The 26,664-nt window shown below is 35.4% G+C and overlaps 1 protein-coding gene across 2 annotated transcripts in view; it reads right to left on the bottom strand.

Annotated features, from left to right (window-relative positions):
• LOC121983823 (calcium-transporting ATPase 3, endoplasmic reticulum-type-like) overlaps window positions 1-26,664 on the bottom strand; it is a 44,224-nt gene that overhangs the window by 1,237 nt on the left and 16,323 nt on the right. The window contains exons 12-32 of one of the 2 annotated variants that reach the window (XM_042536461.1): window positions 25,652-25,705; window positions 25,157-25,258; window positions 23,553-23,611; window positions 21,966-22,110; window positions 18,809-18,916; window positions 16,469-16,621; window positions 16,276-16,380; window positions 15,633-15,829; window positions 14,806-14,917; window positions 14,487-14,585; window positions 14,237-14,382; window positions 9,518-9,575; window positions 9,301-9,393; window positions 8,211-8,261; window positions 7,971-8,102; window positions 7,533-7,634; window positions 4,079-4,133; window positions 3,057-3,142; window positions 1,635-1,783; window positions 965-1,074; window positions 814-863 (exon numbers count right to left, since the gene is read on the bottom strand). In XM_042536461.1, coding sequence (XP_042392395.1) covers window positions 814-863; window positions 965-1,074; window positions 1,635-1,783; window positions 3,057-3,142; window positions 4,079-4,133; window positions 7,533-7,634; window positions 7,971-8,102; window positions 8,211-8,261; window positions 9,301-9,393; window positions 9,518-9,575; window positions 14,237-14,382; window positions 14,487-14,585; window positions 14,806-14,917; window positions 15,633-15,829; window positions 16,276-16,380; window positions 16,469-16,621; window positions 18,809-18,916; window positions 21,966-22,110; window positions 23,553-23,611; window positions 25,157-25,258; window positions 25,652-25,705 — 2,166 coding nt within the window. Of the gene's footprint in view, window positions 1-813; window positions 868-964; window positions 1,075-1,634; window positions 1,784-3,056; window positions 3,143-4,078; window positions 4,134-7,532; window positions 7,635-7,970; window positions 8,103-8,210; window positions 8,262-9,300; window positions 9,394-9,517; window positions 9,576-14,236; window positions 14,383-14,486; window positions 14,586-14,805; window positions 14,918-15,632; window positions 15,830-16,275; window positions 16,381-16,468; window positions 16,622-18,808; window positions 18,917-21,965; window positions 22,111-23,552; window positions 23,612-25,156; window positions 25,259-25,651; window positions 25,706-26,664 lie in introns of both variants that reach the window. The other variant, XM_042536460.1, reaches the window with a different exon arrangement.

The following is a 26,664-nucleotide window of genomic DNA, read 5'->3' as shown; positions in this document are numbered from 1 at the left end:
TCAGTGCCCATAGAAATGAAAGCATCTGTGTAAATATTTAATTACTAAAAGCCAATTGGTGAAAAAACTAATTACTCGATAATGTCCGCTGTCAAATGGTATTATCCAATGAACATTGATGTCCACATGTAACAATATTATTATGCAGGTATGCTGGCATGTATTTTAGAGTTATACCATAAAAACAAATGCTCTTCATCACAATCACCTACTCTTCCATGTAGAATCATAAAAATATCATGAAAATGCCAAGTACAGAAGATATGTAGTCCTGTGTACTATCGTCTCATCCTTATGTCATACACACCATATAAGAATGGCAAGCAAATTTCCTGTATGGCAGTATGCTTATACACTCTGAGTACGCAGGGTCCACTTTCTGCTTGCTCAGAAACGTATGTGAGAAAGTAATTAGGTTTTCAAAGTGCAACACAATCATTTCACTATTTCTGTTAGGCAATGAGACAAGACAGATACTTGACAAGGATAATGAACATTATGAAACTTGATTAACAATAGACAAGCATTTCATTTTCTTGTCTTTGGATGGCATCATTTTGTATTATAGCATTAAAAAGAGCAATTGAAAGCTTCAACTAGTTTTGCAGGATCTATACATTACGCAAGGGAAATGTTTTTACAAAATTGGTTAACACCAAACTGGAATTGTCATTACATTTAAGTAGATAGAGATCTCTTCTAAAAAATCTATGATGCCTATCTAGAAAGTAGAACAATTCACCAACAATAACAGGTAAAGTAATCAAACAACTTCAAATATTCGCATAAGAATAAATATTAAAAGGGGCTTACTGGAAAAGAGAGATACAGGACAACAGCCCAATCTGTCCATGATAGTGGTGCTACCTGAATAACAATTTTTAATCCAAATTTAAATTATTCTTTCATTTTGGCGTTCAAAAGGAAATTCTAATGAAACAGGGTGAACAATAAAAAAAAAAACTTACTGCAAAAAGGGTAGACAGTGGTTCTACATACAAAATCAGTACATGAAGGAACATTGTGAGAGCTATTGATGCTAAGAGCCATATGTTGCTCCACGGGGGAATAACACTGAAAGTAGAACAGCACATAAATTAATAATTAAATTTGTATAAATTCACATTTTAAATTTACATATTCCGTAACAGTCCCACATTTGTGTCAATTTAATTTCAAATCTAAACTACGTATAAAATGTAATATCACTATATTTCAATGTTTCTTTGAATCAATTTACACCAATACTTCTGTTAATGGGGAGCAATACAGATGCTCTACTAGTAACATAAGTTGAATTTAGATTTGATTTTTAGACCACTCATCTAAACATAGTATTGTTTTTCTTATTTGCAATAGCTATATACTTGACACTATATGTCAAAGCTAGACTACCTTGAGATAAAGATCCATAGTTAGTAAGGGTGAAGATTCCATATGAGAGATGGTGCAAGTTCTTAACTTTTGCTTATACAGTTCCAATAGTCAGTTCTCAGTTTTGTTCCTAAACGTCCATATTATTGTAACAGTAGATCCATGAAGTGAAGCTTCACTGAGAACATACTTATTATTCATATTTGAGAAGCAAATGGCCATTCGATCAAGTTAATAAATAATATCAGTGAATCACTTACAGAAGCGACTGATTTTCACTTAGGTTATTTAAAGCATTGAACATCTCGACGACCACAAGGACAGTCATTGATACAGTTGATGGATGACGATCATCAAATATACTGCATGGATAAGATGTCTCCCTTGTCGAACAAGAATCAAAATTAACCTAACAGCATTAACAAAAAAGGTCAGGTTCAATCAGATAAGATCATAGGAAATGCATATGGCCAATACACGCTAAGCATAAAACAATCGCATAAAAAAGCACCAAATATAGGTTGCATCTGTTAACAAAACAACCCTTGTTCTGTTCAAATACATATATAACCAAATAAGGTATCAACTTGCTACCGTTTCCCTAATAAGAAAAAAATTGCTCTATATTGATTGAAAAGAACGATAACCATTTTTCTCTCTACTTTGTATTCATAGGACACGTTGGATAACACTTTGCCAATTTGTTCGCAACCAGAGGTAGCAACACTTAAGTAATGATATTATGGTTTTAAACTTTTACCATCTAAAGATCCATTTTCCAATCACTCAGTTAAGGAAGAACTGACATGTTTTTGCTAGATTTTACTATGCCTTTCTTTATTACCCCATCATCCATTTCCTGTTGCACAAATGCAACTATATGATTTGGCATTTGTGATGTAATGTATAACAATGAGGGTCATAAGGATTCATATATTTAATTTCTTATTTTCTTTAGCTACAAACTTACTTATCAGTGTTTTCTAAAAGATCTAAGCTTATTATTTGTAATCAATAAGACAAAAATGTAAATAAGAAAGACATATCTACTTTATCATGTAACCTTACCTTCTGCATGACAAAGATTAATTTGCATCTCTCAAAACTATCTCTTAGGTCTCAATAGGTTACTAATGTGTTATAGATAGATGGTCTTAGTGAACAAGGCTTTGTGTTATCAGTGACTAGGAATATATGATGGTGAAATTGTGGCAGACTAGACTACATAAAAATCATTCCAAAGTTTCGTGTTTTCACTTTCCAAATGCTCAATATGGTTAAGCTAGGTTTGAATGGAAGAATAAGAATAACTTTCCTCTAGGTTTCACTAATGAAACAAATTAAGGTTAATGCTTTTGTCTAGGTTTCACTAATGAAATCAATTAAGGTTAATACTTTCATCAAAATTACGGACATCAAATCATAATATCTTTCTAAATGTACTTCATGTCAACATAAAGAAGAAATGTGATCATTATGAATTTTGGACCTTGATCAAAATGTCATAAAAGAATGAAATCATTAAGCAATACAAACAAGTATGAAGCATTACTAGGCAATTCAACAACAAATACATGGACAAAACAAACAATCAATATCATGGAAACTTCCAGCTTAACTTGTTAGGGTGCGGGAAATAGTTAGACACAATAATAATGAAGAGAAAAGGAAGCAGAGATTACCAATTCATTGTAAGGTAATTTGGGACCTTTATCAGAGTAAACAAACCACCAAACAAACCCAGCAATAGTTGCAAGACCAACATAGGCTGCATCAAGAATTACATGGAATTAATAACAGGCTGCAACAGCTACTCAATCTTACTGTAAGCCCAACAGAATTCTCAATAAATCAAGTATTTTTGCAAAACTCTGCCTTTTGATTAAAGTTCATGCTGGATCTGCAATTAACCCTTGCAAGTGCCATCACATTACCTCCAACTAAAACATTTAAGATACTAGAAAAATTCTATGTATGACATCCATGTGATGACTCGCAAGCAAATGTACTCACGAAAAGTGGAAATTCTCAGATAGGAATTGGAAAATGAGTCTACAATATGAGGGTTGAATATTCCATTAGAAAAGCTAGTGTACTCTGGACATATTTACATGGATTAGTTGTTGCATATGGCATGCATGTTCTCTCAACATTTGACTTCTAACAAGGTTTGTGATCTTAAACTCACAAACCTTCAAGATGCTTCAAGATAGTATTGTCACTAAGGCGAGGGGCTATGTCATATATGGTGTATCTCATATGGCAAACTAGAAAAAAGTAAAAGGCAGTCCGGTGCACAAAGCTTCCGTCATGCGGGATCCCGAGGAAGGATCCATTATACGCAGCCTTATCCTACTTTTTGTAAGAGGTTGTTTCCAGGATTCAAACTCGTGACCTTTAAGTCACAAAGCAACAACTTTACCGTTGCGCCAAGGCTCCCCTTCTTATGGCAAACTAGAAATCAAAGTAATTTTGAGTGGAGTGTCAATCTTGATCGGATGCTCATTTCCAAACATGTGTTTAGAATTTAGATCTATGACGGCCTAACTAGTTGTGCATTAATACATTTTACTTATCCAAAAAATATTATAATATTGTGAAAATGCAATATTATAAAAAGTATCACAAATCAAGTAGCAAAGTTATCAGGTAACGTATGTCATAAAAAGTGAAATTGTAACTGTATACAAAATCATTAACATACCACCAATGACCAGATAACGGAAAAATAACCATCCAGTAACTACAGCTTCATTGACCTGCAAAACACATTACAAATTCAGAAGACTAGGGACGACATTTAACAATATAAATCCTTTCAACATAAAATTGATTACATGATGTTCATGGAAGTCTATGATTGGATTTCTCAATAAAATAAACACAAATCTCTTTGGGGTGGAGGGATAGTTTATGTTGCCAAACTTAAATATGTTTGGTTTTGAATTTGGCACAATACAACAACAACAACCAAGCCTTTTCCCACTAGGTGGGGTCGGCTGTATGAATCCTTTTACGCCATTGAGCTCTATCTCCTATTATATCATCATCTATATTTAAATAAATTTTATCTTGTTTTATTGTTGCTAACCAAGTCTTTTTTGGTCTTCCTCTTCCTCGTTTGATATGCATGTTTATCATAGTTTCACATCGCCTAACTGGAGCATTTATTGGTCGTCTAAGTTAGCAGTGAGCAAAAATTCGGTAAAACCGAATTAACCGAACCGAACCGACCGAATTTAGGAATTCGGTTCGGTTAATTCGGTTTTCGGTTTTTTTTCTAAAATTCGGTTCGGTTTTCGGTGAATTCGGTTCGATTTTGATTTTAAGTTTTGTAATTCGGTTAAACCGAATAAACCGATTAAACCGAATAAAAATATTTATTAATTTTTTTTTATTTTAAAAAATAATGATCCTAAATATTTAAATCGCCGTTTCAGGCAACTCGTCCTCTCCTATCTTAACAATTGTTTCATTACTTCTAATATTGTTAAACTTAAATTCCATATATTGCTAAACCTTTCCCTTCTAGTGTTTCCCTCCAAGATTCTAATTTAGCTGCAAACAACATGCACCACGGTACTGTGTCTTGAATGTGCGCAGTGAGTTCGTCCATAATTAGTGTAAAAGATAGGGACTTAGAGCTGATCCTTGATGTAACCCTATCTTTATTGGAAATACATATCCTTAATTAGTTCAATATATGTTACGCTAACACCTCTCTTTTCTAAAATTTGGCACAATGGGCAATTAAATTGTTTAGGTTGTAATGCTGTAAGTTTGCACAAGATGAACAAAAAAGACCAGGATAAAACAGACTTGAAGTGTATTGCTATTGGAGTCTGCTCCTGTGTTTAAAATCTCAGAGCTGTCTTGCTCGTGTTGGGTAAGACATCATGTCACTCCCCCACTAATATGTGTCATGACGGCGGAACACCGCAATGTCGGGTCATCTTTCTACATCAAACAATATAGTTTGGCCACCTCCACTCTTGCTGTTCTCTCCAGGTCAAGAACTCCTAATGGCACTGCAGCCTCAAGGTCAGATCCTCTGTTGATCAGTGTCAATCTATTTTGTGAGTTGACACCAGTCGTCACCAACATCAAATCATTTGTGGGATGAGACTTAAACTAATTCTGGGCAAGGGTTGAAACTGATGCCCTCACAAAAATTGTGGCCTTGGTCTGCTCAGTCCTCAATTACAAAGAGTTTTCTCACGTTTCATGCTGATTAGTATGCCATGCCGCCAAGAGCAAACTTCAGATACGTATCCACTCTCATCCCCTTGGAATCATGATGGCATGAGCTAGATCACCTCTGATGGTAGAAAATGACAAGTATTGTACAAAGGATCGCAATAATTAGGACACTAGTTTGGTATGGAAAGTACAAAGGAGGCTTCACATTCCTTTGCTTTGGGGGGTCCATCCATTTTCTTTGTGCCTGTTGTGCAAGAAGTTGACGGTCTTCATTGTCCAGGAGTATGCATCACAATTTTAGTGGATAAAGCTAAGTTTTTGATATCATATCGTCGAGATACTGGAATAACATCAGATAAATAAGGAAATATTGTTGTCCTGCCAGATCAATCCAATGAAACAAGGTCAAATATGTTTCAGTGGAGATACTTTTCAACAGAGAAAAATGAATTTTGTTGTTTTTTATTTTATTTATGTGTTGGTATTCTTTATTAATAGAAAAGGTGTTCAATTATATTGGAAAACAATGTAAAACAATGGAAATGGCCACTTCATACATTTGTAAGACTGTGGCTTACAAAATTTCAGCAATAGGTGCAGGTTCAATTTTTAACATCATCTTACTCATCGAGCAGGATAATATGGCTAAGAGCAAGATGGCAAGTATCCTGCTGCTGCTTATCACTGTCAATCAATATCCCTTTGGAATGCCATCTGCACCATCCGGCACCACGGTATGGGTATGAGGATTCAACTTTTGTGTAGTTACATTAACTATAGTCATACTTTATATTATATAGTATTGCCATATCTAAGCCTTTCATTAACTAAACTGTGTGTTATTAACCTAGATTGTATGTTTAGTGAGTGATTATTTGCAATTGGGTCTAAATTAGATTAATTTGGGTTTAAATGACTTGTATTGGCCATATGGTTTAAGTTAGTCTTGTTCAACACGAGCCAAAACTATATGGGGGCAGGCGGTACTACCAAAATATGTTATATTCAATCATTCCAGTAATAGTTTCATACACGAGTCAGATAATTATCACTTGTGTTTACTAGAACAGAAAAAAAATTCAAAAAAGACAAAAGACACCACTAATGACTTATGAGTTAGGCATTGAACCATTTGTTTGATTTTCTATAAATATTCATTAAACAAAGTACTCACAAATATACATTACTAAGATATTTATTATAATTTTGAATTGAAAAATATTAGCATATTAAAATTAAGAAACACATTGGTTGATTCATGTCATGTGCTTCGCCAATGCCATGCTAGGCTGACCATATGTCATACCCTGTCTAACACACATCATTACTCAATGTAATTGCCAACATGCTAGCCAGTCAATGCCCAATTTAGCTGAAATACCAAGAATGTCCCACCAGAAAAGTATAAGAGTCAAGAACAGCACGGTCCAAGTTATGTTAGGTTGAGATATGTGTGGGTTGGCCAGTTAGTAAAGTAACGTAGTCCTTCATCCCAATTATGATAATCAATCACTCCTTGCATTGATTAGAAAAATGAAGCAGTTATGACTCATTCCTATGAAGCTTGTTTATGGAGGGACCATTGTAGTGGCCTGTTGAGTCAGGTTTAACGGTCGAACTCCAAATACCATAATTACAGTGTGCTCACGTTATAGTCATAAACAGAGCAACATCTTCCACTATCAATGCAGATTAATTTCTTAATAAGGTGATTTTTCTTCCTATATAACTATCCATTGAACACATTGGAGGTTCATAATAGTGGCACGCAGAGCTTTACTTAAGAAGCTACACTAGATAATTGTACTGCAGACAGTGTGTCAAGAAAAAATCAATAAATAAATAAAGATACAAGTAGTGAATGTGTTCATGGTATGTATAACAATACATGTTAATGGTAAGCAAAGAAAGGAAGATTTGGAGCATGCACCTATACATGCTCTATTATTTAAATATACCTTGCGAGGTTTTGCCATCATGACATTTGTATCTAGCTTATTGAAACCAATGGCTGTAGCAGGCAGACCATCAGTAACCAAATTTACCCACAACAACTGAACCTGAAATTAAAACATTCCACTGTTTACATTATATCTCGAATTTCAAAAAAGCTCCAACTATCATCAAGCAGAAGCAGTTTACAGGCATCATTATCTCTCTAAGCAGCAACAAAGTTCATGAAAAAAAGATGAACTATTGTACCCTGCTATGCAGGATAAGACAGTAACATGGTGAGATTGAGAAGAGAAATATTTATTGATGGTACATAGCATTTCCAGCAGTATAAATTTTAAAAACTATGAAAATATTTCCTATAGTAGCAAGAAGGAAAAAGATGTATTAATGCCACCTAGAATCACAAAGATGAAAAAGGATATTTAAAATCAACAACTCACAGGAACCAATGTGTCCGGCATTCCAAGTACAGCTGCCACAAAAATACAAACTACTTCACCAATATTTGATGAAATCATGTATCTGATGAACTGCTTCGTATTTGTGTAAATAGCCCTTCCTTCTGCAACAGCCTGTTCAGAATCATATCGACAATAAATGGTAACATAAAAAGACGTCTTCTGAAACAGAACTTAAGACTCAGATATCAAGTGATTGAACCTTTCATGTTAGTGACATACCGCAACAATAGAAGCAAAATTATCATCAGCCAATACCATATCTGAAGCACTCTGAATGATCAAAGTAAAATGTTTCTTATTAATAACCTTGTGTTTTTAGATTTATAAAACGGCCACAAGACAATCACATAAAACACTTGCATAAGAAGAATGAATTATTGTATGTTAGTTACTATAGCTATATTCTCATTGAACCAATGTTAAAGGGTGTGGCAATTAAAAGAAAAAAGAGATGCAATCTAGATCCTATGTTCATCAAAAATAATATAGAATAGATTGTGCTTGAAAAAAAGATTAACCACATTGTGGTAACAGTGACACAGCTTTATCCCCCAAAAGGAATAACATAGCTTTATCATAAAAACAAGGTATTTACCATTTAATGACACTGAGATATCATCACTAGATGATCTAAGTATTTTTACACCATGGCTTCAGTTTGATAAAGAAAATCACCAAGTATTTACCCTTCTTAAGTTACAAAAATACTATAGTTGCATTACAACAGATTTCAGCTGCAAAGGAACAATATACAAAGAAATGAACATTTCCCATAAAAGTAACAAGTTTGCAGTGCTTATAGTTTTTCAAGACTATATACGAATGATGATGTACTATGCAGACCCTTATAGATCTTCTGAGAAGGGAAAAAAAGGGGATGTGAACTGCTTAGCGCCTCAAAAGTGGCCAATGAGACACTTTTATGACCAATTACAGCCTGAAGGTTTAAGGAAAATTTCTATTAATCATATACTTTAAAGACAAAGTAAATCCACGAATATCAGTTCATAGTGTTGTTTGAAACAGTTTCAGTATATGTCGCTTCAAGTTGAAGAATTCATAGCAACCAAACGAGTTAATCATCTTTTCAAAGATCAAACAACAAGCTATTTTGAACTGAAGAAGATTCTCTTAAACAGATAATTAAACATGGATAAAAATTTAAAAATAAACAGTTGGTCATAACTACAACTTCCACTGAATACAACAATAGTTACAGGGTAAAGCTAAGAGCATCTTGAGGTTTGAAATGTTTGAACCAAAAAATTATAGTCTCAATAAATAAAATACCAAGGCTAAACAGGTTTACCTTTGCAACAGCTGTTCCTGATCCCATTGCAATTCCTATGTCTGCTTTCTTCAATGCAGGTGCATCATTCACACCATCACCAGTCATGGCAACCTTATGCAGAAGAAAATAAAACCTCAAACATATATCCATGTAGAATTTTATTCAAAAAAAAAATTGCATTATATAGAAAATTAATATAAAATACTTTCCCAAAGTACTATAACTTAAGGCGTACCACTTCATTTTGATTCTGCAAAGCCTCAACCAACATCCTCTTGTGAGACGGTTCAACCCTATTGTCACATTGATAAACCAGATCATCAGAAAGAATCTCTTAAAACAGACCTTAAATAGATGGGACAGCTTGTTGTTTATACTCAGACAGATTCCTAACCAAACAGTCTGCTTGTTGAGAAAAAGAAAAACATATTTACTTAAAATGTTACAGAATGAATAAGCATTTATGAGCACTAAAAAACAACTGTTGGGAACAACCATAAGATTCAAGCAGAAAGAAATACAAGTAGTGTAACTTCAGTAACCACGTAGATTGCATCTCAGCAAGGAATAAACTTAGGCAGCAAAAGCAAAAGTAAATGAGTTGAAAAGAAAGGGAAAAAAATTTAATGATAAACAAATAAAACTTCTAATTAAGGGCTAAACAATACCATTTGGTAATCGTATGATTTTGAACTTATTTACTTAGTATGAACCTATATGAATAAATATAATATAGACCAACTATATATGTGTTAATTAGTATAATTATATGATCCTGTCTGAAACTGGCGAAAGCTAGACCACCGGCGAAATGGCTTCGAAGTTGACCGCAAGAATACCTTGAAGGAGAAGAAGGGGGGTCACCGGCGAGAGGGCTTTGAAGTTGACCGGAAAAGGACCTGCAAGATCACAAGGTGAAAGGGGCAGAAGGAGCGTCAGCAAGCAGGCCAACGTCCTGCTGCAGCCACTCCGACACTCAAGTTAGTGAGGTGGAGAAAATGTGGAAGATGGATCATAGTAGTAGAAGAAGATGATGTGTGTGACGCAAAAGGCGTACCTGCGCCCGCAGGGACGGGACCCTTTTTGTAGTCCTCGCATTAATTAAATGTAATAACAACGTAAGGGATATGTCAAATCCATATATCATCCCATCGCCCATACGCTATTGGTATCCTAAATTTGGTACAAAGATATGGTCTCACGTGCCTCTGACAATCCCATGCGCAACATTAATTGTGGAATGGACTCCTGACTAAGACCCATTGGGCTTTCAGGGCCTAACCCAAATAGTGGGATAATGAGTTAGAAAGGGGCCGATCTAACGAGTCTGCTTATATGATTGTCCATCTTATAAGGAGTTGAGGGGGCAGTGCCCCATTAGCCTGTGAGCTGATCGGGAGCGTAGGGAGCATAGCCCCATGAGGCAGAGATATGATCAAGTCAATCAGGAACCGAGCAGGAGGATTGCCCCCATGCTGGGGGCAAAGCCCCGTGTTCATGTGATCCGATCGAAAGGACATAGGGAGCAGAGCCCCAAGAGGCAGAGATCCGATTGGAAGGACGTAGGGGGAGTAGAGCCCAAGGAAGCAGAGATCCGATCAAAAGGACGTAGGGGAGTAAAGCTCCGGGAGGCGGAGATCCAATTCGAAACTGAGTGAGAGGATGCAGGGAGCAGAGCCCCATGTTCTTGATCCGATCGGAAGGACATAGGGGAGCAAAGCACCAGGAGGCAGAGATCGGATCAGAAGGGCGTAGGGGAGCATAGCCTCGGGAGGTGGAAATCCGATCAGAAGGATGTATGGGAGCAGAGCCCCGAGTTCCTGATCCGATCTGATAGTAGTCTTTGATGTCCCGATCAAGACCCTTACTCGGGTTGACCTACCTCAAACTTTGACTGCCACGTTAACTAAAAGATTAACTTTCTGATCCTACATGGGATCCCCCTATATATCCACCACATCACTATATGTTATAAATATTAGTTAATTAATATATCAGCTATATATCAGTTAATATATATATATATATATAAAAGTGATATTAGTTAATCACTATATGTGTGTGTGTGTAGTTATTTGATTCCGTGGAATAGCTAATTAGGGAAAAGTTGCAATGGCAATTCCATTGTGCGACATGAGTCACAATTGAGACTCCACAATGCGACACAAGTAATGACTATGACCCAACCACTTCACTGTGTGATGCATCGCATCTATGACTTTGTCGCAATTGAGACTCCACAATGCGACGCAAGTAATGACTATGACCCAGCCACTTCACTGTGTGATGCATCACAACTATGACTTTGTCGCACAATGCGTTGCAATCGTGACTCTGTACCGCCGCCATCTATTCAATGTTTCATCTCTACTCACCTTCCTGCATGGGTCTGCCTCCCCCAACTAGGTATGTCTTCTTGCCCCAAGCACCATCTGTTTCTTCCTCTATCTCTCCCTCTCCCTCCCCCTAATCTCTCTATCGAGTATCTAGATTAACTATCTGTGCTGGTATTGTTCCACATCTCAATGCGAGAGTAGAATGGTAAGTATCGGCTGTGCAACCGAGCACGGCATAATACTTAAAACCATGGTTCCAAATTCCACAATCTCCAAAATATGAAGTTCCTAGTTCTATCTCAAGGTAAACAAAATAAATTTAAGTACTAAACAATAAAGAAGAGAGTTAGGATGGTGAGAAAATGTCTAAGCCCAAGGGTGAAGAGATATGGAACTTCGTAGGCAAACAAACAGAAAACACAATATGAAGAATATAAGAGCAACAAGAGAAATAATTAGGCATGAATGAGACATGATCAACAATGAGAAATACTAGAATTGAGGATACTATACATTTCTTATGACTAGAAAAATAATCAAAGGAATGGAAACAAATCCTTGCAATAAATCTAGCTTGGTTTGGTACAGCTAGGGGAAGGGAGAGAGTGACTACAATTGATTCTAGCTATCACCAAAGCTGCAGCTCCCTGGCAAATATTCTTGGTTGCATTTTTGGGCAGACTAGCAGAGAAAACCTTATTCTAAATTATGGTCTAGTAAGAAGGAAAAAGGTTATGCAGCAATTGAGCAAACCGCATTCATCAAATTTGAAAATAAGCAATCAAGTTAAAGAAGGCCATGAAGGACATTGATAATGTCACTTTCATGGAAACCTTATTTTTATTTTTTGTTTTATCAATCGAGATGCATCAGTGATGAATAAAAAAAGAACCAAATTGTACAACAGAAATGCAGGGCTTCAAGGTTGTCGAGGTCTGTTAACCTAGATTGGCATCAACCTGCACCTCTCCAAGATAAATAATTCATCTCGCTATAGTTCCAGTTCCATCAAAACCTGATTACTCAAGACTAATTTATGCTAGATTTTGGCTATCTAATTGCATTAAAGAGGTCCAAATGGCACAGGCAAACTGAAACAAAAAAGAAATAACAAGAAAAGGAAAGAGGAATATTTTTTGGATAAGTAAAAAATTGCATAGCGCAAACCAAGAGTACAAGAGCTAGTCGTTAGGAGTTACTCATGTCCGACAAAGTATCATATTAGAGTAAACTCCTAAAGACCGGTATACATGAAGTTGCACACTCCTGAAAATCCTCTCAATGTCTAACTGTCCCTCACCAAAGAACCTAGAGTTTCTAGCTCGCCATACATAATAAATAACAAATGACGAGGTTGGATGACGAACCTTTGTCAACACCGTACTCCCACAGTGGTGTCTATCGAAGACTCTCATCGCTCTCCGGTAGGTGGACATCTCCGATGTCATATGCAGTTAATCTCTAATCCTCCTCCATAATCCAGCAATCAAGGGACACCCAAAGAATTGATGCTCATGTTTCTCCTGCACGTCCACAAAAAGTGCAATGTCGATCCTCTAACCAATCGTGTCTGTCCCGAGTGGGAAAATGTCTATGTGCCAACATTCAAAAGATAATCGCATGACTAGGCTGTAAGTATATCTTCCATACTATCCGGGCTCATGGATTTTTAGGACTAGGATGCCTAAGGAAGTCATATGCCTCAGCCGCCCGAGAAAATAAATCCGCTAACCTCTATGTCCCCTATGGGGATCCAGCTACCGATAATAAAAAATCTCATATCTACAGTAGTCGTTTGATCAGAGAATCTAAGTGGATTGCCTCCCATGTCCATATGTCAGCTCGCTGTAAGTATGATGAACTCATTTGATCCAAAGGGCGGCCTCCTTTGCTTGTATCCGTTAAAGGACCTTAGCCAGGTGTGCTAGGTTCCAAGCTCGCAAGTCCCAAAACCCCAAGCCACCTTCATCCTTAGGTCTTATGAATCCCATGCACCAAAAAACAACCACTAAAAATGGTGCCTTTTGTAAGAAAATTCACCAATGTTTCAGATAAAAGATAAAGGTATTTATGTAACTAGACAAAGATATGTCTAACGCATGCATTACGGCACATCTTAGAATATCAGCGATTTGTTTTATATTATTTTGCCTAGCTTTTTGTAAATCAACCATAAATACTAGTGCGACTAAAACAAACCTCTTGCTGTTCCTTTGTTCCTTTGCCTTTTTCATGATCCAACCTTTCTATTTTTTATTTAAATCATTTCTTGATCCTTGAATTGAAGAGGTAGGATATGCCAAGACGCAATCCTTATCTAAGTCAGATGCATCTTTGTTAACCACATAGTTGGGTACTAAGTTTATCCTTGCCAAAGATAAAAGATGCAGACACGATGAACGTGGACATCTGAGGATTATCTCAACATTGTGAAATCATTATCGGTGTACATTAATATGAATAGAAATGAAAATAAATGAATCTGGTGGCGAGCATTATGCCCTAGAACTTTATGAACAATCTTTTATACTGTAAAGCAGATACAAATTTGTACATATAGTTAACATGCACCAGCATTGATTAGTCATACAAATTATACTATAGAAATACTTGTATACCGAGTGAAAAGGACCATCCTTTGCAATGCTAATGCTCGATCTGTGGGTGAGAGTTCTTCAAATTCAGATGCTGTATAGGAGTAACCAGTAAAATCATTCAAATGATCAAAAGCACCAATTCTTCTACAGAGCGACTCTGCAGTTGTCTAGCACAGGAAAAGATAAAACATTTCACCCATAAGGTAAAAACTGAAGAAAATATCTCTCTAAATGAGATCACAGAAAAAGTATTTTTAACTGAGATGCTTACTTTATTATCACCAGTGACCACTATAACTCGTATTCCAGCAGACATACAAGATAGCATGGCATTTCTTACTTCATTCCTTGGTGGATCCAGCATTCCAATCTTTAGATACATGGCGATAGTAGGGTCATAAAATAGAGGGCAATCAATGATAACACTCAAAAGTAAAATGTTGGATTAATTCAAAATTGGAGAGAAGGGAAATAACAAAAGTATTGATAAGAGATCATGAAATTTATACTGTGGTTGATTAAGAACAACACATCAAGATAGTTTCAGATACCTACAAGAAGTGGAAATGAGAAAGAATCAAGGATCCTACCAGTCCAATAAATGTTAAGTTTATCTCATCATCATAACAAAGTGTTTGTTGACCCATGGGCATGCGCTTCAATGCTAATGCCAAGCATCTTAGAGTATCTTTTCCTGCAAAACTGCTCATGGATTGAACAATAAATGTTTTAGACATAATGTCACCAATATCCAATGCATTTGTGATATGTAATTAAGAGTCAGCTACTAGATAGTTTAAAAAGAGAGATAAAATCCCATATCACAAGGTTATCAAATTCTTCTATGAATCCTTGTAGTTACAAGCCAAATCGCAGCTACAAACGATATTCAAACTTGGATCACTACTCTCAGATTTTAGTTTGCAAAATTCTTATTAAATAAACAATCATATTTCAGACAGATCAATCAGTAACAACTGTTTAGCCAATTGATTTTAGTGATGCTGTATATGATATTCAAATTCTAGAATCGGATAGCTTCTGAACAAGATTCTTCTGGAACAATCCAACTTTCTAGTGCACTGTAAATATATGCTCTGGGTTACATTTATTCCAAAAGAATAACTCAGAATGTCAATATTCATATCAAAAGAACTGAAATTAAAATAGGTCAAATATGCTGTTCATGATAGGGCCAAGTGTTTGAGTTGTGGTGAAATAAAATGGCTTCCATAATACAAATATCCAAAAAGAAAGCAATAATATTTTTAATATATCACTCAAGCAGACAGTAAAGATCAATAATAAGTCCATAACAGAATATGTTCATGAAATGTGAATATTTTTCATCTGACTTTAAAAAAATGTGAATGTTTATAATGCAATAGCAAAAGAGGAGTGGAAAAATACAGCTAACCTCCTGAATCTCTCCTCCAAGGCAATGCGAATATCATTTGTCAAAGGAACAGAAGATCCATCTTCATTGCATAAGATATGTGTGCACCTAGATATAATACACTCAGGCGCACCTTTTGAGAACATGATCTCCTGTTGCTTTCGACTACAGAGGACACTCATCATTTTTCGGTCACGAGAGAACTCCAAAACAGACATCTAGAAAGCAAAAGGTAGTCAACCAGAGAAAAATGATAAAACAATACAGAAAACTACTTAGATAATTATATCAAAACTGCTTGGTTTGGAACAGTAGACAGGTAATATCTTGGATAAATAACAGTATTGTTGAGGATCTAATAAATAAAAAAAAGGATGCTAAGACCCTTATAACTGACCCCCAACGTTTAGGCTTATAAGTAAATAACAGACGAAAATGTAGGTATGAATGTATGCCATAATTAATTAACTGATAAGTGTCTGGTTAAAAATATCAATTAGCAAGACCAGGTTAAAAATGAACTGCAAGATCCAACCATCAATCTGTAAGTCCGAGACAACACCGAACACATGGAGTAGTAAAGAGCAGTATAAAGTAGATAAAGTGCATCACATTGACCAACAGAAACAGGAGATTGCTAGCATCAACTCAGCACCACATATACCTTTTTGAACTGGTGTTCCCAGTAATGGTTACAGTATGAGGCACGCTCATGCTTACTTAAAATGTTCAAAGCTGAAGGCATAGAATCAAAACCAGGAAGACCAACCTAACCAAATCAATATATAAATTGATTAGCAATCATTATAATATAAATCACATGAATAAGTAAAATAGAAAACACAAGTCACTCTAACCTTTTCCACTAGTACACGTAGAGCAACCTCAGTTGACTCCCCAATCTTTTCATAATTCTTCTTGTCTGGATTGTACTGTAGCATAGACTCGTTGCAAAGAGCTGAACACATGGCTATATGAAGAAGACATGGAAATTGAGCAGGAAACTCAAGCTGCATAAAATATGAAAAAATTATGGCGCAATGTTGAGAAGAACCCACAAAGCACTAACTAGGTTTTAGCATTTATTTGTGTCACAATGGTCATGAGTTAAGCAGCCAACAGACATCATGATAATACAGAAACAAATTACGAATGTATGCATACATATCTATTCATTCCTATATGAAATCATCATATGAATTACCTCTTCCTCCTAAACCTAGAATATCATCCATGACTAAATTAACCAGGAAAAGTGTCCCATAGTAGAAGTTGATCATTATCAGCCTTCCACCTGAAATCTTATATTTTGGCTGAAACCAAAAAAGAAATATGCCAAGTTAGGGATACAACCAACACAACCCTTTATTGTCCTTCCTCAACAAAAACTGAGTTGATTCCTTATACTGCACAGTTTCGAAAAGCAGATAAAGCTTTGGTTTTCTATAACCAGTTCTGGACCACAACAGATTCTGAATCTTGCTTTATGCTACACATGTGAGCACCATTACAATTCCCAAAAATAATCCTAGAGAACGCCATATAAATGTAAGCTAGCACCGAACTTATGTTTGGAATGTTGATAATATTATGGCAAAATTATTCTCCCAACCCTCACCTGATTCTCTTTGTTCCTTCCCATTTCATTATGGTATTTTATCATATTAGTATTCTTAGTTGCCTGCCAGATTTTACCACATCTGCTAGCTATCTTTACCTATCGACGAGTTTCCTCAATGATAACTGTCACCGTTGGAGCATGCTTCTCGAGATTCTCGAAGTAGTTCCGCAGCTTGAAACTCACTTGTTATGATATTCTCACTCATTCAGAAGAGATAAAACCATATTTAAATCTGTCGCCTGGTACATGTCATGGGACCTTGGCCACAAGAATCAATATCAACTAATTAAAGTTGTTTCTTGAATACTATATGTTATGCAAGATTTATGTTGCATATGACGGTAACAGATTACATTTTCAAGACAAAATAGTTGATAGATATAATATAAGATGATGTCAAATAATTATTACAGAATCTTAGCTATAGCATCATAAGGGAACAGAAAGCTCCATTTTGAAAATCAACCCAATTACAAGGGAAACTATCATATCAATCATAAGATTTCATAACAATCAATTAATTATGTAGAGATTTGATATAAGTATTTTAAATAACAAAGCTGGCAAGACAATTAAGAATTTAGTGACAAATGGAGGAAAAAGATTATGGCGTGGAGAAACCAGATGGTTACATTGCCAAGGTAAATAAAAGTATGTCAAATGTGGAAATTGCAATTTAAAGCGAAAAGCAATAGCAGATTGCAACTCAACATACTACATGGGATCAATAGACTAGAATCTTGATACTCAAGCCAACTAATAGAAAAGGGAATAAATGGAGTCTTATCATGTTCATGTTTCATGAACTTGTATCTAAAGATCTCACTATTTTTTAGGTCAACCCATGTAATTTGAGCAGCTGACACTAGACTGGGTAGTTGCTTAGGGATATGTATCAGTACACACTATATACCAACCAAAGCCAATTGACACTTGAAACCATGGGCTTGATATTCAACTACTAAATACAAGCTAATGGAAATGTGAACAAGGGAAGAGTCTTTACGTTATGTTTTGTCTAATTGACTTGCACTTAATTATCTCACTATTTTTGAGGTAAAAATATGCAATTTGGGCTTTTGACACTAAACTGGGTTGTTGCTAACTGATCTCTACTAGTAGACATTATGTACCAACCTGAGCCAGAATGGACATTGGTACTAAACCACGATTTTAAACCAAGGCCGCGTTCGATAATTAATTCTGTCACAAAAGAAAATAAAGAGAGAAAAAATAGAAGGTTAACAGTTACAAGCATAAGAACCAGAACCAAAATGAATACAGGTGAAAGAGAAAACACAAGTATGTAATCATCTTGTGGACAAAAATATTGTATGTCCAAATATGTGGCCTATAAAGAAAATCAGGGGCAATGTTTTGCAGCACATTTGGAGAAAAGAAACAAATATTATTGCTAATGCAAAACTAAAATAAGTGTGCTCAAGAAGCAAGGCCTTGCCATTCTTGGCAAAAGATCTATCCGATTGAACACTGAAGCATTGCAGATTTTCTTCAGGTACTAAACAATCTGTCACAGTTACATTAATGCAATAATACACATTAATTTTCATATTACCTGCACTCCAGTCGCATCAAAAATCATACCCTCTGGTGCAAATGTAGTTCCAGTAACAGCATATTCATAAGTAATAGGACCACGGTGCACCGATTGGACTACACAAACCTAAATTCATTCAGAATGTTTCAATCAAATGGTATATGTATGGTTGTATAAACTTTTAAGGCAAATATTGAGGCTATCAATCAGTATTTCATTTCCACAAAACGAAGGTACAAATGATAAAAAGTAAACCTGAGTAAATATCATAAATTCTTAATCATGTTCTGTAGCACATAACACGTTTTTTAATCTATTTTCATTTTTATTGTGTTGATTTTGTCTCTTCTTCAGATCAGCGCACCCAAACAAATCCATCCTACCCTCTTACTTGATCTTGTACCCAAATAAAGCATACTTTTCTTGACGTTAATCATGAACCAGTTGCTGGCTTTGGGCACTTGATCCTTGAAACAAGCTATTCTACTATTAATTTTTCTTGATTGTTGCGCTTGTCTCATGGCAAATAGTAAGATGGAGTTGGGTTCTTCTCAGTTGGACCATTCAAATATATCGAAAGCATTAACATCAAAGCAAAAGGAATTGCTCCTGGAAACTAATACTAATAGGCATGTTAAACCATGTGAATATACTTAGTCATATGATTAAATTAAGGTGAACCATGCGAATATATTGATACATCAACATCAAAGCCAAAGGAATTGCTCCAGGAAGCTTACTAAGGCATGTTGACAAATCTAGTGGCGTGATTCATTTGCCAGAATATAGTCATATGCTTAAATTAAGTTGATGCTTGGTTACGGTACAAACCAGCTTGTTTAGCAAGTCAACCCAGTATCCTCCTAAGCACAATTTGAACTTCAGAACATACTTCCAGTGGCATTAGCATTACTGAGAAGAATCAATAGCATAGAAAAAACATATAGCTAATACCCAAATAAGCAAGACTTCAGGCATGCAGTCTTGATGTCTAGTTCTGATGAGTTGGATTAAAACACAAGATACATGATGGTTCAGTCTTGTATCAACATATGAAACAATATACAGGTAGAAGCAGCAGAAGCACAAGAGGAGACAAGAGAAACAAGGGAGCGGACTACTCGGGGCTCCTAGCTAAGCATGGAGCCTGAGAATGTACAGTGGTACAGCCCATTAATGCCCAATAAGTTCGCTGCAGCCAATAACCCTCTTGCTCACTTGTGTGGCGACCCTTCCCATTGCTATCAATTTCCTAGTGTTGTCACAGGGTGCCACATCAGGCGTCTCCTCCTTCGGTATTACCCTTTCAGTGTCCATCTAAGATTCTACAACTCCATCAAAGGTCACACTCACACAAAGGCGGATCTGGCCATGGCAAACTCGCAGCTGGTTTCCCCTGCATCCGAGTCCCCATCACCCACACTATCTTCAATGTCAAAGTCCTCCTCACCCCTGAGGGATTCCTAGAAGAGAGAGGAATGTTCTAGTGGTCAAGCATTTATATTTTAAAGATAAGGGTGTTCATTTGAGGTGGCTATTTACTGCTTGTTTCTTTTAAATGCATCTTGTGCATGATTAATTATGTCAAATACATAATATGAGAGGATTATGAACCTGTTTTGGAAGGGATATATATATACACATCCCGTGAGCACCCAAATTTTTTTTTCGGTTTGAAAATTTTTTTAATGCTTAATTCTATAACCCAACTCCTAAATCCGACAAAAACTTATTGGCATAACGTGGAGCTTTAAAAATATAAACAAAAAAAATGAAAAAAAAATCAAAATTTCGCGGATGCCGTGCAAGGCTGCCGCCCAGGCTAAAATCCTCGTGTGAGAGAAATAAAATTAATTTCTTTATCTTATCCTGTCTAGAATTTATGAATGTGGCAAAAAAACACGAGGATATAAAATTATCTCTGTAACTATTACTTTTAGATGCTTAATTTTATATTGTTTGCCCTTATTTGACACTCTTATTTATTTTAGCTGCTCCTATGACATTTATAGATGATAAATTGAATTAATATAAGAGAGAGGAAAACCTAGAACAATTCCTTTTTTTAACAAAAAAAATATATATAAATCCTTAAGAGAATATGAGACATAACTAAAGTGTAGTTACTTATATCAAAATAAAATAACAATTCATGACATACCATTATTGTTGAGCATCGGCCACGCACTCTAGATGGATCTTGGACTCATTCTTTGCACAATAGAAGAGCATTATAGATAATACGACCTTCTTTCCGAGTGGAATATGGGTTGTTCACCTATATATGAGATGTATTTCTTTGTTGAGAGGATTACAAGTCATTCACGTTTCTATATGAAATATTTTTTTTACTAAATGGATTGTGAAACATCCACCCTTATTTGAGATGCATTTTTGTTGAGGTGGGTTTAGGTCCTCCGCCCCTCTATACACAAAAATATTCATCTTCGAATAAAATAAAGATAAAAAATATTTAAGAGAAAAAAAGAGCAAATTTTTTTTTTTGATAATCCAAGTGTCCTTTGCCTGACTAATCCTGGAGGTAGACAACACCCCTGGTTCGCCTACCTGGTAAATTTGAAGCACAACTTATGCACAATTAGAAGCCGACCTCTAGAATATTCGTCCCTATTTGGATTCAAACCCTGATCCCTATTAGGAGCAAACTTGAAACGATATGAGGTAAACTTACTAAGAAGGGAAATATACTAGAAAAATGTGATGAGCTATTTGCTGGCTTCTTCTTCTTCTGTCAATAAAAGATATTCAAGAGCTCTACCCTTCTACAGCTATTATCAAGTTAAGAAAACATTCATTAAACTTGTGCACTCTTGAATTGAAGAAACACTTGTTGAGTTGTATTGCTAGTGCATTCCTAATTGTGAAGCTATTTCATGAACCATCACATAGCTTTAATAAGCTACAACAACCGACATGACCACTTGATTTTCTTATATTATTATCCAAGTTCAGGTAGATGTCGGATTATAGTTAATCACATTTTCTTGGTTTTACATGGATGATGATAAGACAATGCATCAAACCAAAGTGAAAGAACACAATGTTAAAAATTTACAGCAATATTCAAAAGCTAATGAATAAAGACTAAATTTGAAAATAGTAATAAATTAATAGAAAATTGATAGAAGCAACTGAAAAGTATCTGTTGGATTACCTTTGAGACAGACATCATATTGGTAGTAAGAGTGCCAGTTTTATCACTACAAATCACTGTGGTGCAGCCTAGTGTTTCCACAGAAGGCAACGACCTCACAATAGCATTAAGCCGTGCCATTCTTTTTGTTCCAAGAGCTAAGCATCTAAATGAACACCATAATTAGACGGGCAAAAGGTAGATAAATATAGTCAATATATAATAAGAAAACTACTACCCACATTTTATGAAATTAAGTGCCTGCTTCCAGATCGTGAGGACAACAAAAAGAAACGTTTAAGCAAAATAGGACATGTACTGACATGAATATCCAAGAATTCCTTAAAAGAATATATAAATTTTGTGTAACAAACTACATTGAATTCATAAAAATTTTGTTTGGGTTTTTCAGCATCACAAATGAAATCCTTCTTTTAGAAATTGATATGTTAGATAGTTGCAAAACAGTTCGTAGAGAAAGCAAAAATGTAACCATAGACTGTTGATATTCTTATTTTCCATAATTTCTCAAATTAAATAATGTTAGGTTACTTTACCAGCTAGTTTGAATCCCCTCATATGCCAAAAACCAAATGATCTAAATAGGGTTGCATGGGATCCTATAAAAAGAGCAGTCTTGTGCATGAAGTTCCCGCCAATACGAGGTCCCGGGGAAGGAACTATTGTACGCAACCTTACCCTGCTTTGCAAGCGACTATTTCTGAAACTCAAACCTTTGGGGCTTATGAGCTGATAACCTTTGGGGCTTATGAGCTGATAAATTGTTAAGGAGACACAAACTACCTCAGCTTGACTATAAATAGCGTAAGACAATTGTAGTGTTGCTTCTCATCAGTCTACTAGTGACATTCAGATAATCAAGCATCGAAACTTATGAATAAAAGATCGACTTGTTGTAAATTTTGTTAAACTGACAAAAGCATTTTTCTCAGCTGATCTAGTTCTCAGCTCAACAATAATCCTATTTGGTTTTAGCTTTTCAAAATCCTGAGCTTTAGTAGACAATAAGAACAATAAGAAACAAAGAAATCGTAGTAAACACTTGCATCCAACCTTCTGAGAAAATCCCAATCCTTACAATCTGCTTCACATAAATTTTTCAAAAAGGATAACTCACCGTTGTTTGAAACTGGTGGTAGCTGATAAAGGAAAGGTATTTAAGTTGTTCAAATTAGAATTTCTACTGGTTAGCTTACAAATGGAAAACCAATATTATCACATTTTACTCATCACATGCTAGAGGCTAGCTAGCAAATGCAACCTTTGCAGGCTGCAATAAGAAAGGTCTATTAAATCAAGGTGGCCCAAGAAAAGAAAAGCCAATAGTTTTCTAACATCATTCTTGGTATATACAAGCAAAATTTCACTTTGTTTCTTTAACTAGTAAATGCATACAGGAGCTTAACTGCAGGTCGGTATCTTCAATCTGCATATTAGTCTAGTGAAATTTCAATATTTGTTGCATTTTGTATAGGGCAAAAAAGTTTATTATCATTTTCTGAGAGATAATGGCATCACAGAATTATCAGTATACAAGTACAGTATAAGAGAACTTAGGCACAGATTTTAGCTCAATGGATCACTCACGTGGTAACAACAGCTGGAAGCCCTTCTGGAATGGCAGCAACAGCAAGAGCAACTGCAATCTGCATGAAGCAACAGCTAGCTTCAAAATAAAAGAGGGGACTAAAGCACAATCATCGAATAACAAGGGGACCAGATTACTAATCAGGAACTCCATAGCTCCACCAAAGTTAAAATACTAGTGTGGCTAATCTTTCTTGATAGAGTAAATACCAAAAGTAGGCTGTCAACAAAGGGTATTCATCTCCTGGACACAAACTGATATTTTTGCTCAGATGGGATTCGCCAATTTTAGGAAAGAGCCATCATCTACTTTTTTACGGTAGAACACCAGTTGAAGGATGGGTTCTAGTATGGAAAAACTCAAAATTCAATATAGCAAGCCCATTCATCATCCAATCCTAGTGTGATTGGAACCATAAGGCATCTAAAGGTATGGCAAAACTTGGTATTGCCGTTCCAAGGATGAAACACTATGTTGTGGCTGTCTAGATGTGGCCAAAATTCCATAAATGAGAAGTAGCAAGAAAGAAATGATGTGTTTGATATGTTATGTCGATAGATAGTGTTCAACTCTCCATTTTTCAAACTCATTGAAATAACTGTTTGCCCTTTTAAGGTACTGCTCCTTACTATTCACCATTTTCAGCATAGGAATTAGCTCAATGCTGTCTTGCTTATTTCTTTAACTTTTCTACTCTTTTTTCTGATGTGTTTTCTTCAATAGTTATCTATATATACATCCATGTAGCTATACATAAAAAAAAAAGTGAACCCAGAACAAGAAGGAATACACACTAGGTTCTCAATAAAGGTGAGTAGTGACTCCTATGTTTCTTGGTCACAATAGGAACAAATTTCTTGTGGAATATTAAAATCTCATGCATTAAAAATGCTCCAGTCTCACTGGAGTTGCACATTTAATTGGAATCACTAGGTTCTCACTAGTGATGCAAGGATTCAGAAGCCAGTGTATCCACGAGGTTACAAGCACTATCCCGAGTGCTGATTTCAACCACAGCTACCAATGCAACATAATTATAAGGGACTTAACCCTATCTAACTTGGTTCTTATGCCTGACAGAGGGCATTTAGACAACTCACTTGAACATTGATTGATTACTATTTCAAGATCCAACATCATTTATGAAACCTCTAACAACTGGCTGACAATGAAATATATTTGTAATGGAATGAGATATGATTTATTTATTTAGTAATTTTGCACTACAATAGATTTGTTGCAGCTTGTGGACTCCCACATGTCAAAATGATATCTACGCAGGTACATTGATTTTGGGCATGGTCTAATAATGTAATTTAGTATCTTGAACTTTTTGGAGCAAAATGGATCAGGCACAAATATTCATTTTAGGGGAAAGCTCCAAAAATAGTAAAGTATGAGAAGCATAATTTTTAGAATAAAGAATGTGTGCTCTAGTTTTTATGCTTTTCCATTCAAAATTTTATGGAATAATGGCATCTAGAATACAATTCAGAAGATAAATTAATAAATAAACATGAAAATATATTTGTGATTTTCCACATTCAAGAGAATAATATAATATAAAAACAATGTGTTATAATTAATGAAAATAAAGTTGTACCTTAAAATAGTGAATAGCACCTCGCATAATTCCACCATGGGAAGGATCATGGAAATGCCCAATATTAACAACCCATACTAGGACACAAATTCCTGCAATTACCTAAGAAGAAGAACATATATTACCTTAGAACAAATCCAACTAATGTAGAGACAGAACTAAGGCTCTCAATTGTGACCAACATAAGTCAATGAATATTTGAGATTATGCATGACTATCATCGCAAAGTTAAAAAAAAATGCAATTATGCTAGAGAATGGTGAAATTGATCCATATAATTCCACGGAAAAATACAAGGAAACCATAACATCACAATTTGAGAAAACATATAGTATATTGAGCATGTTTTAAATAAATGTTGCCCTACTATAGTGTTGCATTTCCCACACTACATAGCAGTATAGCACCGGTCTGGGGCATCAATTGTAACACATTTTTTAATGGTCTGATAATTCAATATTTATATAATATGATAAATATAATAACAGAAAATACCTTGGCCAAAAATGTTCCAAATTCATCAAGTTTCTTCTTTAAAGGTGTTGTTTCCTGCAAAATCATTTCAATTTTATCATGTAAATCAACTATATGACCATATACTCATCAGGGAATGTGTTGTATTTAACAAGTACATATTGTGGCTCTTAAATTTGTTTAATTCAGAGTGTTAATTTCTCTAACTAAATTAAGCAGATAATTTTTTTAAGCAGCAATTATGAGTACGAACAGCAAGGAATTGATTGATGATTCTGCATATTAATTGGATCTATCAATTTCTGGTTCCACTAACTAAAAAGCCAAGTTATTGGTGAGAGATAAGCTTATTTATTCTATCATTTCTAAACCCAACAATCGCAGGCTATGCAGTGAAGAGAAAGACAACATGTTTCACAAAATAAATAGGGTGTGTATATTAAATGAACATTTTCCTAAATTTTGCATTTCCTTTTCTTTACATCGCCTTTTGTTTTGTTTTGTTTTTCTTAACATAACCTCTTCAATTGTTGAGGAGTCTTAGTGCAACGGTAAAGTTGGTGCCGTGTGAAGGTCACGGGTTCAAGTTGTAGAAACAGCCACTTGCAATGTAGGATAAGACTGTGTATATTAGGCCTAATGTGATCCGACCCTTTCCCGAGACCCCACATTGGCAGGAGCTTCGTATACTAAGCTACCTTGTTTTTTATCCTCTTCAATCGCTCCTCATTATTTTTTCACATGTTTTTTTAATTTTAATAACCAGTGATCTTAATTTCATTTCATTTTAGTAAAACCTTCAAGATCAGAAAATAGCAAATGAGCATCCAAAATGTTTTCTCAGACTAAATTTAAGAGTAAAAGCATGTGGATTAATATAAATATAATGAACCACAATAACAAGATAGTCCCAATTATTTGTGATCTCTTCAAGACAACATTTTTCCCCCATTAATTTTAATGTAAGACCATATCTTCATATACTAGGATTATCTATCCCATCTTGGTATATTACGGCTTCTTTTATCTCTACC

Source organism: Zingiber officinale, chromosome 5B (genome assembly GCF_018446385.1).
Source record: "Zingiber officinale cultivar Zhangliang chromosome 5B, Zo_v1.1, whole genome shotgun sequence".
NCBI lineage: Eukaryota > Viridiplantae > Streptophyta > Magnoliopsida > Zingiberales > Zingiberaceae > Zingiber > Zingiber officinale.
Note: the sequence above shows the minus strand (reverse complement) of the source record. Positions and strands in the feature narration are given on the sequence as shown.